We start from the raw sequence: 18,609 nt of genomic DNA on the forward strand, positions 1-18,609 counted from the left end.
CATCTCGAGCCGAGGTGGTCTGGCACGGCGTGTCCCCGTACGGGTCCATCACGTTGGCGATCCTTTGAAGGCGTGCGCGCAACACAGGGTCCATACCGGCACGATTCGTAGGGGTACGGGCCGGCACGGCAGCAACAGCGGTTAGTCAACGAACAGTGCACCCAGATACAACACAGAGTTGACGGCGAGCTGGAGCGTCGGAGTCGCCGGAGTCGCGGCAACCGGAAGTAGACGCTGTCTCGAACAGCGCGTCAGCGGTGACGTATGCCGCGCGAGATGAGGAAGGGCACTCAGCTGACAGCGAGGAGGGCAAAGCCGTTTTGGAAGAGGGTAGCGCAGGAGAGAGGGAAAGAAGCGATCGTCGCGTTCCGATCATCAAACGCGTGTAACTCCGCTATTACGGCACCGTTTCGAAAAATTCTCACGGCTACGTGTTCGTTGTAAACTCGAGCACAACTTCCTCACCTCAACTAAATTTCGACCGCTGGGTGGTTTAGGGGCCCTTTAAAGGGACACTAAAGGCAAATATTAAGTCGACGTTGATTGTTGAAATAGCGATCCAGAAACCTCGTAGTGCTACTTTTATGCCAATGCTTATTTTGAAATAAAATCACGTTTTAGTGGTCCGCATCGCGTTAGCGCACTTCAAATCACCCGCGTGAAATCAGTCTTTCACACGTCACTGCTGCCGTGCCCAACATTGCCCACCTTTACTGCGCGGCGGCGTTTACTGGCGGCGTGCGCGATTTGGGCATCCGACATCCCATGCATGCGGCATTTTGTCGAACTTTCTGTCAGAGCGACTTTCACGAGCGCGCAAAACACACGGCAGTACGAGACGCGACCGCGTGAGCGAAGCAGGGCGCCGGGCGAAGCGCAGTTCGGCGAAAACGGAACCTTTGAACCACGCGCGCCGTTCCCCATGGCAACGCCACAGAGGTTCTTTTTTCCATGAATCAAACAGAAACAGAAGCGTCTCTTGATGCACGGAGTGCCTGGTGAGATTTCTCATGTGCGTGATTAAACAATAAAAATTTTGTTCAAAACGCCGTTGATTGATGAAATAAACCAACGAAAGACGCCAGATGTTTTCTAAAAGCAAAATGAAAGAACGCCAGATGTTTCTAAAGCAAAACGAAAAGACGCCAGCTGCTTAACGAAAGACGCCAGATGTTTTCTAAACAATGAAAATTCACAGCGTACATGTAAAATTAAAGTGAGCTGCGAGTCGTCATAACTCATCGAACCTTTAGTATAAACGCGCCCGATCTCACGTCGGTGATGATGTACTGGGCAGAATTCACGGAAGATTCACGGTTTACCGATGAACCTCCGCAGCTTCGCCCACTCATCATCATTAACTCCGTGGATATGCGGTGTTTTTTCTTTTTTTCCATCAATCAAACAGAAACAGAAGCGTCTCTTGATGCACAGAAGGTTCTTTTAGGGGCGAAGCTCCTTATAGCGGCACCCGTTCGTCCCCGTCGTAGTAGTGTGTAACCAGTCTTAAAAACGGAGGGGGCGTGCACACATGAAGACTCCCTAAAGACAATGCGCTGCGACAGTACGTAATATGTATCGCCCTCTCCTTTCCTACGCTTCCCCCTCTTTCTCCTCTCCTACGATTCCCCTTTTTAATTTTGTTTAAAATTCTCGTTTTTAGACGGGCAGAGAAGGGGGCTTGCGTCTTCCGTCGTAATAGCGTCATTTCTACTGTCCCAGTACTACAGTTATTGTCACTCTCACAGCGCGCGCAATGACGGGGAACGAAAGATCGCCTGAATGCTAGCGCAGTGGAGTTATTGTTTGCTTTTGCTCTTCCGCCAACGACCAACCTTCATTGAAAATCGCCGGAAGGCGGCGCAATTTTGAGCGCGTCCTTGGAACGCCGGCCAAATGAAAACGAAATGAGGCTGCATGCGCGCTTCTCGCGTCGGCGGTTGTTGGTCGATAAAACCAATAAAAGTCCCGTCCTTGTCGGCGATTCTTGGCGATAGCCTCCCAGACGACTCGAGCATTGGAGTAGCCAAGGGGGGCTCAACCCCCTCCCCCCCCCCCCCCCCTCCCCCCCCCCTCCCGAACTGTAATTTTAAAGTTTTGCATGTGTAAAGGCAGTCTTACGTGAGGCAAATGGGCGCCGCCTCCTGGGGCTGTTAAACGAATGTTTTCTCATTTTCGTATGTCGTTTCGTCAAACAAGCAAGGCCATGAAAGGCCAAGTGCACCAACCCAACCGTTTTCATTCGTATGCGTCTACCGTCACACTGTTCTTTTAGTCTAAGTTAAAGATACAAAGCGGCGAGGCTATACAGCCCAATATGGCGGATCCGAAAATTCCGTAAAATAGTCTATACGTACACGCACGAACGTACATAAAGGATGGTTTGAGAACATACATAAAGCCAACTTTGAGACTTCCTTATTTATTCAAACAAACACACACACACCGCGTTTTCTTGTTATCTTTAGTGAATCGGTAAGATATTTTGCGAGAATTGTTGCACCGAACTTCTCAAAGGGGTACTGTCGCAGTTTTCTTAGTGTTTTAAAGTGAGGCAGAGGCGTTGTAGTGCATGTGTTATTTAACTACACTGTTAGTCACTGATAAGTACTGGTATTATACGAGCAAGTACGGTAGCTCTAATTAACGCGAACTATACGCTTTTTTTTTCGAATTTAATTGATAAGCTGGTGTGTTTCGTCCTGATTATAATAGTTTGTTGTGGCCTGCTTTACGTCCCATTTTTTTCTTCTGAATTTTACTGCGTATAACGTCCTTTTATTTTTATTTTATTTTTTCGATTCGGACTTGAGAATTGCTTCGGATGCTCCACTTCTTTTCTCATAGAATGCTTTAGCATTAAGGTTTTGCTGCATCTTCGTGACATTTCGTTACTGCGCTGTTCCGCATCGACGTGGACTTTCAAAACTGCTTAACAGGGTCAGAATGGTATTGTTTGGTAAAAACACCTAAATACAACGTAGCGCTTGCATCACTCTTTTTTTTTTAAATGTTTGCATGCTAATATTTAAAAGAAATGATCCATGCACCATTCTGGAACGCTGACAATGCAGCCTTTATCGGGAGTATATTGTTAAATATCCGATTCCATTTCGGGGAGTTCTCGCACTCCCTAATTACCGTTTTGCTTTTGGAGTGAAAGTCCTTCTCTAAGGGTGTTTAAGACTCCCAAAATTGAGTCTACGTAGGCAATCGTTCCAGTTATGAGATCAGTATAGTACTCACCACTGCTGAAGCCATAGGAGTGATTCGGGGTTCAACCTCTCCCTTCGGTAAATTTTTACATTTGTGTGTGTCTGTGCATATATATATATATATATATATATATATATACATATCTATATATATATATATATATATATGGGTCATTCCACGCCAACTGTCCCAGCCGGGGCGCTCGACAAAAATCAATTTCTCTGAAAATATCTGAGAAAATTACACACATATAGACATTAGTTCTACAGTATTCTCCCAAAATATTTTGAGCGCCAAAAATTTTTCGGGCACGTGAGCGCCATTTGAACTTCTCGATATGGTGGAAAACCAGGTACGAAAGAAAACTTCGCTATAAATGGACCGTTTCACGCATTCATTCGAAACTTGCTTTTTTTGTGTTTTTACAGCATCGCGCTTTTATTATAGGACAGTTGCTTAGAGTAGCTTTATATTTTTCACTCCTTGGTGCGTAGGTTAAAATTGAGTAAATTGCTGCGTTTTCGAGAATTTTTTTACAAAAGACGATTGTAGACCAAGTACATCAATTATTTTTATAGAAGTGTCCATAACACGTACTATCTCCTAAAATTGTTGTTTTGCCTATATGTGGCGCACAAGCTCTAAAATAAAATCCTAAACTTGGAAAAAACGCTACATTGGCCTGTGTTCAGACGTATGTAGCACCCTGAGGTGGTCCAAGAAAAAATAAGCAGAAAAGCGCATACGATTGAGAATTACAATACCTTCGTCCACGGAAAGGTTAATCGAAGTAGTTTTTGTTTTAGTGAAGAAAAAAAATTTTTGAATTTAGTCCCACCATTGCATTATATTGCTATGGGGGCAGTGCAAACCGACTGAATTTACTGCTTAAAAAAAAGAGGTAGTGTATTCGTAGCACATCGTTTTCGGCTCCTTTTGTTAGGGCTTTATAATGTATATTACATATCAAGGAGATGATAAACAGAGGTACAAATATAACAATACCATTGGCTTAGATGCCGAAATTCCCCAATAATGAATCGCGTTACCTATTGCATTTTTTACGCACACCGGAGGCGGAGGTGGTGGCGCCGGACAACCACGCCACAAAAATAGGCTGTTGTGATCTCATAACAGCTGTAAAGCAATGCATGCCACCAGACAGACAAATTCTACTTTAACCAAAACCTGCTGTCTGCAACCATCCAAATAACGATGTGAAAAATAGCTTGGCATATCCCGTCTGTAGTGTCACGGACGACGGACGGAATGCGTGAATACGCGGCGCGTTGTCACATCATGTGCCGTTCGTTGCGGAATACTTTGATGAACTCCGTTTGGATCCGCTATAAATGACCATGCTCATGCCTCCTTTATCCGGTTTACATGAACTCTGAGACTTAACTTATTTTAACGCCAATTGATTCTCAGAGCCGCATGCAATAAGTAACGCGATTCATTATTGGGGAATTTTGGCATCTAAGCCAATGGTATTGTTATATTTTTACCTCTGTTTATCATCTCCTTGATATGTAATATACATTATAAAGCCCTAACAAAAGGAGCCGAAAACGATGTGCTACGAATACACTACCTCTTTTTTTAAGCAGTAAATTCAGTCGGTTTGTACTGCCCCCATAGCAAAATAATGCAATGGTGGAACTAAACTTCAAAAATTTTTTTCTTCACTAAAACAAAAACTACTTCGATTAACCTTTCCGTGGACGAAGGTATTGTAATTCTCAATCGTATGCGCTTTTCTGCTTATTTTTTCTTGGACCACCTCAAGGTGCTACATACGTCTGAACACAGGCCAATGTAGCGTTTTTTCCAAGTTTAGGATTTTATTTTAGAGCTTGTGCGCCACATATAGGCAAAACAAAAATTTTAGGAGATAGTACGTGTTATGGGCACTTCTATAAAAATAATTGATGTACTTGGTCTACAATCGTCTTTTGTAAAAAAATTCCCGAAAACGCAGCAACTTACTCAATTTTACCTACGCGCCAAGGAGTGAAAAATATAAAGCTACTCTAAGCAACTGTCCTATAATAAAAGCGCGATGCTGTAAAAACACAAAAAAGCAAGCTTCGAATGAATGCGTGAAACGGTCCACTTATAGCGAAGTTTTCTTTCGTACCTGGTTTTCCACCATATCGAGAAGTTCAAATGGCGCTCACGTGCCCGAAAAATTTTTGGCGCTCAAAATATTTTGGGAAAATACTGTAGAACTAATGTCTATGTGTGTGTAATATTCTCAGATTTTTTCAGAGAAATCGATTTTTATCGAGCGCCCAGACTGGGACAGTTGGCATGGAATGACCCATATATATATATATATATATATATATATATATATATATATATATATATATATATATATATATATATATATACACACACACAGTGAACTAGACATGCGTACGAAAGGATTTATTTAGCGTTTCGGCCGCGGGTCTAGCGGCCTTCATCAAAATCTTTATCATCAGAACGCTTTACGTCTCCGTTTAGATGTGAACTCGAAGCCTTGCCAGAGCAACAGATTCCTTTTAATAATGTCAAGCGGTCATTGAATCACGTACACACTGCTTCGGTGAGTAGCACGACCGTGCGTTTCTATCTCTGACTTGTATGCTGTTCACTCTTCTATGTGATGTTCGATCCATTCCAAGGATAAGAGATATAAACTCCAGTAACGATATCAAACAATTAGAAGGGCTCAGTATACTCTGAAAATCTACGCTATAATAGCATCATTTTGCAACTAATTGGCTTTCGAAACGACCGTTAGAGTGTGTACTTCAGAAGGCCAGCTATATCTTCTGGAGCCACAGATACCTTTCTTGGATAACAGTCAAGTGATACCCGGGCCGCCGTTTGTTTTCTGTAGAGGCACTCTTATTTGTTACGGTATTCCGAAGGGCATAACATGCGACGACCCAATGGACCATCCCGGGAGCTTACGTGTTATGACCACTATGGCTTATCAGGTGTCCGTCCCAGAGATTTTTGTGCGCGGTACGCTATCTAAAAAGATTACACCGTGGAGACGGAAACCTCGGACAATGCGGGTCACTCTTTTTTTTTTTCTTTTTTGTATGTGGGGTCATTGTTGTCTGTCTGAATACCATGGGGAGGTGTGTGCTCTTCAGGTGTGGCACGGTCAGCATATCATGCCCTTCAAGCCGAGAGACCACGAGTCCACGATACAAAGTTTTTGTCGTCTGAAGTGGACGCCAAAGTCACGAACGCGTGTACATATAAACTTTTATCTAGAAGTGAGTACTCGAGCCTCTTCTTAAGTTCTGGTTGGTTCTTTCCGCCCATTCAAGTGTCCTCCTTAGAGGAAATGTATAAACGAAGACGCCATGTTATTGTTTCTTTACAGGAGGCGCCTGTGTGTTGTCTTTGAGACGTTGTTGTTGTTCTTTATTTTATATGCGCGCTGATGGCTCACACGATATTGCGACGCCATCGGAGTCGTGGAGCATAGCCAGAGCTGTCCAGGAGTGGTTTAGCTTACACTTTAGGGGATAAAAATGAGTATGTGTTTATTTGATCTTTCAGGCAAGTCCTGACTTGCCACGTGTATGACTCTTTCTTTGAAAGAGACAATTTAACTCTTTTTTGGATTCCACGACTCTACGACGAGAGTATAACGACCTCCTAAGGGAGTTCACGTGTCTCTTTAAAAGGAAACTAAAGTGAAAGACTGAATCAGTTTACACACAGATAGATGATACTCTGAAAACTCTATTGTCGTTAATTTCACCATCATAGGCTCATTAAAGAAGAGAAAATAAAGGTCAAAGTTTCATTTTTAAATTTCGCGCCGAAATCTGCGCACGTGACGTCACGGATTGCAAAACGTTTTATTTGTATTTGGGCCGCACGACATGCTAATTCTCTGGCCCCCTCAGAGGAGAAAGCATTTCATATTTACCGATTAGGAACTACGTAGACCCTAGCGGACGCCGTCAAAATCTACGACGTCAAAGCGATTGGTGCGGAAACTCCCAAATGGCGTCGCCATCCGCATTTCCTTTTTGCGCGTTTGCTCGCTTACCAAGCGTCTTCTCGCGTCAAGCCTGGTGATTTTGGTGTTGTGAAAGACTAATTCACTAATACGAGAAAAATCGTTTTTCTCTTTAGTGTCCGTTTAAAGAGAGGCATACACGTGGCAACAAGGTACTCACAAAGAAGAGTCAGAGTACTCTTTTTTTTTCTTAGAGTGTAACGTATTTTATAAGACGAACTCGGGCTTTCACTATCAGACGTGCTTCGTAAACTAAACAAACAACTTGAAAGCTAAGCTCGGGAAGAACTGGTTCGTTTGGTCTTGACGTTACATCTTGGTAAAAGTTTGACGCAGAGAAATCAGTTGTACGCACACGAAGACGCGAGAACTGAGCGTTCGTGCAGTATTTTTATTTTTACTTTTTTATTGTGCGCTGAATAATCGTTTGCTTCTTGGATCTTACTTTTTTTTTTGTTGCTGCTGTTACTTCGAACTCTTAAAGAGTCTAGGTTGCTTTTTTTTTCAAAATTTTAGCGACTTTTTTTAGAGACTTTTTAGTGACGTAAATATTCATGCAGTAAGTTTCTTCGGTAAAACTTCTCGAGGGACTGTGGCAAAGTTTATTCACTCAGCCCAATGTAGTTCAATGTATCTACATCTGCGTTTGTCGAACCCTGTGAACACGTACCTTAGAGTTTATCAGTGACTCATATCTGCGTGGGCATCGGCTGTTTTTTCTGCATGAAAAGCGGGATCTCGAGCCGCGGTGCCGGCTTTCGAAAATAATAATATCTGGGGTTTAACGTCCCAAAACCACGATATGATTATGAGAGACGCCGTAGTGGAGAGCTTCGGAAATTTCGACCACCTGGGGTTCTTTAACGTGCACCTATAAATGCGTTCGAAAACCAGTATTTGTTTTCCCTTAGGTTCTTGCGTCCTGACCGTTGGCTTGCCACTGCAGAAGTTGTAAACTAAAGCTATATGTAAGAACGATTACTAAGACATGATCAAAGGAAGCGTTAAAGTATATTAAAAATTAACCGAGCATTTTATCATCGTCGACGCCGTCAACATAATCATCACCATCGTCACAACTTTTCGCTGAGGACAAAGTAGTTTGAGACGCAACCTCCTGACCTTGTGTGAGAAAACCAAATATGTTACTGTTCGCAAGCACAGTCCAAGCAGGCAACGCGGGGGGGGGGGGGGGGGGGGGGAGTCAGGGCGCTAAATCTGCCCCAAACATTGACTTATTAAGGGGGGGGGGGACGCTGCGATGAACATTCATTCCACCCCTCCAACCCGTTCATTTCCTTTCCCAGTTGAAAATGAGAACAAAACTTGCCCTGAGTACTAGAGAAATTTCTGTTAATACAACAAGATTTTCCTGTAGTTACTACAAGAACCCTGATGCAACGACAGAATTCCCTGTTATGCAGCAGATCTCTCTGCCGTGACAACAGAAGTGTCTTCTTTCGCATGTGTACTGTCACAACACAGCTTGGTTTATTGATGTTATTATTTTTATTGTGATTATTCCTTCTAGAGTTTATTATCAGGGATATTTTGCGTGCCCTAGTACTAAGACCTGTGGTTGTTCCTAGGCGCTTCAATTAATTAGGCAATAAATAAATAATTACTAAATGAGGAATAACTAATTAGTTATTGGTTGATCGATTTATCATTTTTGAGCGTCGCTCCGTTGCCGTTTCGTTCGCATGCCTGTACAGACAGGCACCCTTGAAATCAGTTAAAACTCCGAGCAGGCCACTGCCTCGCGTGCAGAAGCAAACGAGTCCATTGAGAAACCCGCCTCGCACGTGCATACCGGCACGTTTTCGCTTCTGGCTCGGTGCCTGTTAAGCGAGGGCCCGCCTAACGAACTTGACCGAACGCCGACTTCTCTTCGCGAGCGAAATATAACGCGCGTTAACCGACGCTGTATATTCATATGCATATTGTACATTCATATTCATATTAACAATATGAATATGTCGCATCAACAAGGCCAAAAATACACCCTCGCTAAGGAAGCTGTATACTACTACAGTCGTGTACAATACGAAAGGGAACATTGAAATTACCTATCAAGGGTCATAGCAACTAAACACAGTTGGCAAGCGTTGACACAGTTGAACACAAGTTTAATTAGCTGTTTGTAATCGACATTGTTGCTTTTCTTCATCATAGTGTGTTTTTAATGAACATATGTCATAGTAATGTTTTATGTAAGTACATATAATAATATCTGTACGGACTCTAATTGCGGTAACTTGTGTGATCACCCCGTGTGTATCGGACTCTGACCTTAGAGGTATTCTTTATACTGCAGAGAACACATGCTCACATAGTGCTTTTGATTATTTTTTATTCTTTTCTTATTTTCTTGTGCTTTATAGTTTTTCTTGTTTTCGTGTGTTTCTTCAATACTATCTATCATGTTGATGGGATAGCCGGCCCTAACGTAGCCTATACCTCTCCATGTTTTGCGTATATAAACAAAAAATTAAATGCTCAAGTGCAGAGGTATCATGCAAGTCACTACATCGCATTCATGTCGGTACATTACAAGTAATCGTTGATTAAATACGAATTCGATGTTTCCTCTCATACTGTTCACGACTGTACGTATGTCTTTGTATTTTGTCGGCCTGTGACGTCACGATTACGTCATATGGTGACGCCATACATTACGATGATTTCTTTGTTTTGCATCACTCGTGTCACGGCCGCTGGATAAAAAGCGCACGGTGCGCTTTTTCATCCAGCGACCGTGCTCGTGTTGACGCCACCGACGCCTACGGTCACATGTCGCATTTGATATGGCATCTAAGGCTTTCGCCTTAATACAGTGATTGGTACAGAAATGTTGGTCGAGATATGCATTTATTCGCGCGTGTAGCAAGCACGACAGAAAGCAAGAAGGGATGCGACTGAATGCGAAGAAACATCAGCAGTGCGCACGTGCGAGCGATGACTCGGTATTGCATCCACTGTCTGGCCCGCGTTTTGTAACCCGCGCCGCGCCCGCCGGCTGACCCCGAAAATACGAGCGGCCGGGCGGCCCGTCTCGCACACGTCACTCGGCAGAAAACACACGAGACCGGGCGCACGTTGCGGGCCTTTCCTTCGTTTTGACGACCTCATCTCTCCGAGGCATTTAGATCCGGAGCACATAAACACCTAGTTGAAAAAGTCACCACCTCTCAACTAGATCAAAACTAACACACATATTGAACTTGTATATGAGTACTTACAACTTGTAGCGTCATCTATTAACAAAATTATAAACAGTTTTTTTTAAGTTTATATGCCATAAATTAGGTAGAAGCGTTGTTACGAGTCTCACATAAGCGGTGCGCACATCTACATAAACCTGTTTATTCAGGTCACGATTGTACTTCGAAAGCGGCTCTTTCGCAGCTTGTGTTAACGGGATGCTGATGGGATTTCGTTCGTGCAATGACAGGTTTGTGTGCTCATCGGCGCTTCCTCCAACTGCGATGGGGTCCCAACGGTCACTCGATCGCGTCTGGGAGTGCAATCGGCGCGCTCTGCGAGCCGTAAAACGTGTCGGCTTGGGATCACACGATCCGGGCCCGTGGGGCCGCGCATTCGCGTTGCGCTGATGTTACACGCAGCTAGAGACGGAGTCGTATTGGGGCACTCCAGTAATGAGGTCGCATGCGTGGTCACTTCTACGTTTTTTTTTTTGTTTTTCTGTGTCTCTATGTGACTGAACGGCGTTTAGGACAAATGCCAATCACGGAGGAATGGAGGAAGATGTACTGAAACGGGACGACGTGTTGCTACGCGTGTTACGACTGCGCGGCGTCGTCATGACGCAACCCTGTCATCAGCTGACCTGGATTCATGGATGTGATGACCGCTTCCTTTTGAAAAAAAAAAGGCACAAATCCATTGAGTGGAATAGCTAGGCTAAGGCTACGATGGCATAACAAGAACGACGACAAAAACGAAGGTAAAAATGAAGCTTTACAGCCGGTTGATCTCAATATGAGCTTAGAAATGATTTGAGTCTTTCTTTATTTCTCTTCTCAAATGAATTACACGCTGCTTTGGTACGATTCAGTGCGGCAGTGCCTTTGTCTTGCACGCATTTACACTCTTCGTTATATTCACTCAATTCTGAATTTATTGAGTTCGGAACGTGTCATATACGAGCTAGCTTGCTCAACTGTGAGATGACATTGAAAACACACTGGACATTTTCAGTCTGCACGCTTTTTGTTGACTTAAGTAAACCCGGTCGCGTATCTTAAAGAAGAAACGCTAAGCTCGATAGCAATAACAAAAAGACGTGAAAGCGGACATTTTGGCTCCTATGTAACGCATATACATGTAAGTACAAAGCTTGCACATCGGTATTACACTTGGCATCCGTCTCAAGGACATTTTCTAACTGAACCAACTTTCTTAGAACTCACAAAGCCGCTGTAGAGAATGGATTCACAATGTTATTTGAGGTGCTGATTTTTTTTATGCGTTATAATTGGGGCGTCATGACTTAACAGACGCAGGTCGCAGAAGTCTGAGGCTGACTACGTTGTGAATGTTTGGGGAGTTTAACGCTTGCCTGTTAAACTAGCGCAACGCTTTTCGCCTATTTTCGTCATTTTTTTCGTCAATATATTTGTCGGGCTAAACCAATAATGTAACAACTATTGTCGCTGTAGAAAGTACCCATTTAATTATATGATTAGTTCTTTAATAGCTGCGCACATATTGGATGGTGGTATACATAAGAAACCGGCTATCCCAATGGACAGTTTAAGTGTTTCGACTTTTCCCAATAAATACTTGCACACTGCACGAACAAACAACACAGTAAGCCTACAAAAATATAAACAAGAAAAGCACGTTTTTTTTTTAAAATATGCATGCGGAAAATTGAATCTCACATACACATATCGGCGCAGTGGTTCTTTTTACATGATTTTCGCTTTGTGTCACTATTTCACAGTGAACCCGAATCCGTGCCAGGGCGACAGAGAGACAGACAGACAGACAACTAACTTTATTGAATCCTGAGGAGTTACTGACAGGACCCCCTAACGGGAGGCCGTGGGCGACATATTTTTTTAATAACTGCTACAGTAACTGCATTACGTGAGCACTACTTAAGCGAGAACGGGCTCGATCAATATCTTCGTGTGGTTGTTTTGGTAGGGGCTCTCGGGCAATACCACCACTATTTTGCATCATACGCGGTTATTCCAAGGCTCTCGGGTGATTTGTAAGCAACGAAAATAATTCGAACAAAGTATCAGATACTAAGCGTGATGCAGTAAACCACGGGAGCTGATGAGTCAGTTTGTTATTGCTCTCTGAATGTTCGGACATTGCGTACAGAAAGCTCCTGCCCGGAAATAATAAAAATGTAAGTCAACATTAATAGAGAGAGAGAAAGAAAACATCATAAGAGGGGGTGGGGGAGGTAAACTTGCAGTGACCACAGCAGTCACAGTATTGTTGAAACCACGTGCTGTTAGGAATGATGTTACTATTGCGTCAGTCAAATAATTGTATGACGATAACTATAAAAAAGGCAATAGACAGAGAGGGAAGGAGAAAAAAAAATAAATTCTTAACTACCCAACTAATCACAGTGCTGTCTAACCTGGGTTTCTGGCACACTTATGAATGACGTTATTGTTGCATCAGCTACAGACAATCACAAAACGCAGAATTCATCGTTTTCGTTCAATTGTTGTTTTGCGGTGTACAAAACAAAACAACGTTCGCATTGTTGACCGCTCTATACGACGAGGGCATAGTTCTGTTTCTTTGTTAAGCAGCGTAGTCGATCAAACAGCTTTAATTAGTGTTCTCCTATTGATGCTTTATTTGGAACGCTAGCATCGTAGTAGTTAGGAAAGCCGAGTTAGTTGGTATGAATTCATTGTGGAATAGCGCAAATAGCGAATACAGTGCGCATTCGCTATTTGTATCGTCTCTCTAGCCTGTGTCAGTGTGTTTTTTCCCTTTTTTTAACTATTCCGCAATGCTAACATCGAACAAGCCGCCGTTAACAATATGAACTAGCTGGCAGGCGGGCGTCGCCGCGCGAGCCGCAGCCGCCGCCGTCTGCTCGCGTGGTCACGTGACTTCGAGGGCACCACTGCGCAGGCGCAACGAGGCTCGCGCTCCTCGCGCTACAGCAGCGCCGAGCTCGTGGACTGCGGCAGTCAGTGCAAGCGGCGGAGAACGAGGCAGCGAGCCGGCGCCTGCTGACGTTCAAATCTTCGGTCTCCTCCCAGCCTACCGCAGGGCCGCTTCCTAAACCGCCGCAGGGGTCCAGTCGCTCATCGCAACAACCAGCCATGTCGCGCCCCAAGGTGTACGTCACCAGGCCGGACATCCCTGCCGAGGCGATGGCCAAGCTCAAGCAGCAGTAAGCCTGACCTACTTTCTCTTTTCATTCGCGCGATCGCACTTTCGGAACCCGGGCTGGGTCCTCTCTTCTGACAGGTCTTTCGATTCTGACAGGTTTCGGATCCTCGCCTGGGAGTCGAGCGCTGAGAGCTTTGCGACGGAATGCGATTTGATCGAGCTGCTTTTTATTTATTTATTTATTTATTTTGGAAGATTTGGAACGACCCGAAACGATCGGTCGAGGATTCATCGAGGCAAGAACACGAGCGGCTTTAATTTGGCTCGACGCAATGTTTCGGAACGATTCTAGGAGAGAGGATCTACAACGCGCGTCGCATCTGTCACGGATTTCAAACCAAGCCCGCCAAAATGTTCTCCCCCTCTCCCCGCCAGATCGTATCTCGCGTAAGATATATTTCCGTTGCGAGAGCTCTTTTGAGAGAGGTAAGAGAGAGCGCGCGTTTTCACGAACTAACCAGTTCAGGGGTGTAAGAGCTTTCGGTTAAATTTCCCCCACTTCGCGCAATCTGACTCGAGCGCGTTTCCGAGAAAGCGCTTGAACAAGAGGCGCTCTTCCTTATTCGAGGAACGCTGGCAGATCGGCTTACGTTAGCTTGCGTCGGCAACTGTGTTGCCGTTCGGTCGCTCTCTCCGTCTCGACATCCCGAGGGGTTGCTTTTGTGCGCGAATTGCCGTGGAGGAAATGAAAAGCCGGTGCGGTACGGAAGAGTGGGGGAGGGGGGGGGGGGGCGACGCGAAGGTCAACTGAATGACAACTCTCCCAGCGTGCGCGCGCTCTACGCGCGCTTGCTTTCACGTTCGTCAGTCGTTTTCGCATTTTTCAGGAAGTCCTTACGTGCCCGCTTTCATGCATTCGAGTTCCGAGTTTGCGATCTCTGCAGGAGAACAGTTTAAGCCGACTCCGCGTTCCGACTCCGCTGTCGGGGCTTGGTTTATTTTAGTCCCCTAACCCGTTTAATAAAACGTTACTACAGCTGCGTCGGCGGCGGAGGCCCGCCGAGGGGTGAACGCTCTCATTCTGTGCGTCAGTGTGCCCAGTTTTGTTTTACGATCGCGTTCAGAGCGCCAGTCTGTCCCGTTCTACGCTGCGCTGTTTAGTGCGTCAGTGTGTTCTGCGTTTTTTTTTTTTCTATCGCGTTTAGTTACCCGCCACAGTGGTCTAGTGGGGCAGACCCAAAGGTCGCCGGACTGAATCCCAGCCGCATTTCAGTGGAGGCGAAAATGCTTGAGGCCCGTGTATTCAGATTTAGGTGCGCGTTAAACACCAGATGGTCAAAATTTCCGGAGCCCTTCACTTTGGAGCCTCTCATAATCAAACCGTGGTTTTGGGTCGTTAAACCCCAACAGTTATCAGTGTGCACCCACGGTTTGTTGTACGCTCGCGTTTAGTGCGTCAGTGTGCCACATTTTTAGTTCGCTTTCTTTTTTTTTTTTCGCTTTTAAAGTTGGAGAGAAGGCATACGCGGAATCGTGTAAGCGTTGGAAGCCAACGTGACGGAAGTACGCGAGCGTAGTAGCGAAGCAGTCGGCGCTTACAAATGCGTTCACCCGCGCGTGAAATACGCGGCGGTATGCATGGCCTTGAATACCGGAGATAAGGAGCGCGCTATATGTGCGCTCCTTATCTCCGGTATTCAAGGTGTAGCGTGCGTCCGTGTGTATGTACGTACTTGCGAAGTCGATGTTGCAGTTTATTCCGTGTAGCTGCCTTCCGCTTTTAGAAGTGCCGCGCGGTCGCTTATCTGCGCGACGTACTGGGCGAGCCGTTAGTGCTGAGCAACTAGTATCGTTTTCTTTTGTCAACGTTTATCGCCAGGAAACGAAGCTGACGCCATATAAAGCTTGGTCTTCTGTCAACAGAGATATGTATACATCCTCAAACGATTACGTCACTTATAATTGTAATCAAAACGTTTTGAAGTCATTCCTGACTGTCGGCGTTGCGACGGAGTTAATTTACTGCGCGATGTGTTGCGTAAGCGGAGATAACAGAAAGCCGGCTTTGTCTCAGGACCGATATGCGTAACAGTGAAACCCGCTTGTCGGAACTGAGTGTTTTTTTGTTGTTTTTTTTTTTTCGTTGCTCTTTAGTTTGTTGCGGGACAGCTGGCGTAGAACGTAGATGCTTGCTGCGTGGCTTTTTGCCGTCATAAGTTACGACTGCGTAGTTGTATAAATGGAACAAATACATATATACAAACGTAGCACAGCGTACCGTTTCACAATCGGTACTGAAAATTTCTGTGGTTCGTTTTTTTTTTTTTTTTTTGCAATCGACGTTTTATAACCTAGCTAGCTTTACAGTGTACGTAGCAGCTGCCGCATCGTCTTGTGTTTTATAGCGTTGCTTTGTTCTTCGCAATTTATGGCATGATGTCAGCTGTGGAAGTGGATTCCGGCTCTGCGAATAGCTTGAACTGAGTGCATGCGCTCTACGTGCGGTGGCTCGATCGGTTGGATAAGAGAGATCACGGGTGTTGGCTCGTTGGGGTGCGTCCTTCGACGCGTTCGTACAAGTGGTCTATTATGTTTGCGCTGCATTTATTTATATCTCGAAGTACACTACTAGGTTTTGCGGCGGTTGATCCTTGAGAAGCCGCGAACTTCTATCGGCTTAAACGGACACGTGAAGTACTATAGAACAGTTTCTGCCGCTGTACAATATGCGGTATCCGGCAGTTTAAGTGGCATTCTGCTAACTTAGTACAGAATCTTAATGAGCTGGACAGTATTAAGAGAATTTTGGGCGTGCAAGCGAGGATGTTGGCGTTACATCGGAGTACTGTTTAATTATTGAAGGAACGAAAAATGATAGGCATGACGTTAAGAGTTTAGGAGATGGCAACGTGGCTTGTATAGAAAGCTTCTACCAGGTGAAATACTTTGGCCTTGTCATATAATGCGTCAGGCAAATAAGCGCCGATTCATTAGAATTACGGTGTGGGTGTCGAAGATAAAAGAACTAAGCGCAATTTAGGATTGTAGGTATACCTACTAGTGGTGTTGCAAAACATTAGAAATTTTAAAGGCAAAACAGAAAGGCGAGCTGGTTGGTTCATTCTTATATAATAGAAGCGCTAAGAAGACAAGGGTATGAAAGTGCACAACACGAACGATTACTCACAACTGAAAGCTTTATCTTCTGTGTTTTTGCTTTGTCCACGGTGCGCATGGACGGGTATTAGGTCGGCGAGAAATGTGGAGCTGTCTCAGACTCGCTCATGAAATATATTTTGCGCTTAGGGCTCACTCGGACTCAGACTCACCAAAATTCTCCTCAGCCGGACTCTCTCGAACTCAGGCTCACTAAAATTTTTCTCACCCGGACTCGCTCGAGCTCGCCAAAATATTACTCGCCCCGACTCATTCAGGCTGACTCGCGGCTCGATCTGAGTCTGAGTCTGCGTGAGTCGACTGAGTGAGAATGCCGACCTATGGGTTTAGTTATATATTTTTGTTTTCAAGCAATAAACCTTTCAGTTGTGAGTAAGCGCTCGTGTTGTGTACTTTCATGTCCTTGTCTTATCAGCGCTTCTGTTATATAAGAATGAACTTTAAACGCATAGGACAGAAACGTGTTTATATCTCGGGCATATCGTCCGTCACCCTAAGGTTAGATCGTCTAGCGATAATTGTTATGACGATGTAGCCGTCGTGCATGCAGCTTCTTTAGGGTGGACGCACCTCTACTCTGCCTATCGAGATATCGCGAAAGAATGCGAGATTTCAGCGGAACTTAGTGGGGAGGTGGACAGGCATGGCCACGCAACAAGAAATTAGTAATTTGGCATTGACCATGCATGTATACGATATGAATGGGAATGTATGATACTACGGTACATTGGGCACGCCTAAGCCATGTCACGGCCCACTCGAAATTTGACCTTGAAATGACCTTGGCCGAATTCGGCCGTACAATACTGCATTCGCACAATACGTTGCCAGGCGAAGCCATAAAACCTCAAAACATTTTTAACGTGCCGTTTTATACTGCGCTCTTCGTAAAGTTAGTATCAGTGTATGCAAATCAGTCCGATTTATTAGTATACTGTCACCTTTACTATTACGTACTCAGCATAAGCGTTTGAAGCGGTGGTTTCAGCGTGTCTTGGGCGCTGAGCTTCCAGCTTTTTTCAACCTTTCCTCTCTCTGTTGTGCCCCCTTAAAAGAGGCCCCTCGGCATCCCTCGTCGCTTTCCCATTATAACAGCACGCAAGGAGAGGAGGTAGCCGAGGTACGTTGCCCCTTTCCCAGTGTTGGGGGCCGAATTAAAGGCACGTGCGGTGCAAGAACCGTCTTTACCGGGACCAGCTGATTGTTTCTTTTCCGCAGTGCATTAGGAGCAACGCTATGGCGTAACTTGGGGCTTCAACCCTCCCCACCCACTCAAATTTTCACACTTTGCATTTATATATATACGCGTCATTTGTATATACAACACATCAACTGAGTAGAGAAAGAATATGGCTTTCGCCTCGAGTCGCCTTAGGTGAACGCATAAGGGACCCTGTGAGATTTGAGTTAAAGGAAGAACCTTGTCATAAAATTTATCCACCTGGCTTGTCTATGGGACATCTCTCGTAGAAAGGGTAAACGCGTTTGCTCGGGATGTTATCGGTCCTAATTCGCTTGAATGAACAAATGAAGGGGAATATAAGGTATTTTTCCTTCGTTCGACACGACCTTAATCAGAACCGACAGACAATCGAGCCAAGGAGGGTATAAGGGGGCGTTATTTGTAGTAACTGCGATATAAGTGTGAAGAAATCAAAGTGCGCGAGTAGACAACTTGCCGCCGGCAGGAACCGAACCTGCAACCTTCGGATAACGCGTCCGGTGCTCTACCAATTAAGCTACGGCGGCGGTCGTCCTCCCGTCCACTTTATCTCTCGAGGGATTCCCTCTAAGACACGGCTTTGTAGGACGCGTGGACCGCAACGCACATACATACAAAT

General features: G+C 44.9%; 1 protein-coding gene across 1 annotated transcript in view; it reads left to right on the forward strand.

Annotated features, from left to right (window-relative positions):
- Positions 1-13,397: 13,397 nt before the first annotated feature.
- Positions 13,398-18,609, forward strand: part of LOC119374428 (glyoxylate reductase/hydroxypyruvate reductase) — a 38,105-nt gene continuing 32,893 nt past the window's right edge. The window contains exon 1 of the mRNA XM_037644517.1: positions 13,398-13,652. Within this exon, the coding sequence (XP_037500445.1) occupies positions 13,582-13,652 (71 nt within the window). The 5' untranslated portion in view covers positions 13,398-13,581. The remainder of the gene's footprint in view (positions 13,653-18,609) is intronic.

Source organism: Rhipicephalus sanguineus, chromosome 11 (genome assembly GCF_013339695.2).
Source record: "Rhipicephalus sanguineus isolate Rsan-2018 chromosome 11, BIME_Rsan_1.4, whole genome shotgun sequence".
NCBI classification, from domain to species: domain Eukaryota; kingdom Metazoa; phylum Arthropoda; class Arachnida; order Ixodida; family Ixodidae; genus Rhipicephalus; species Rhipicephalus sanguineus.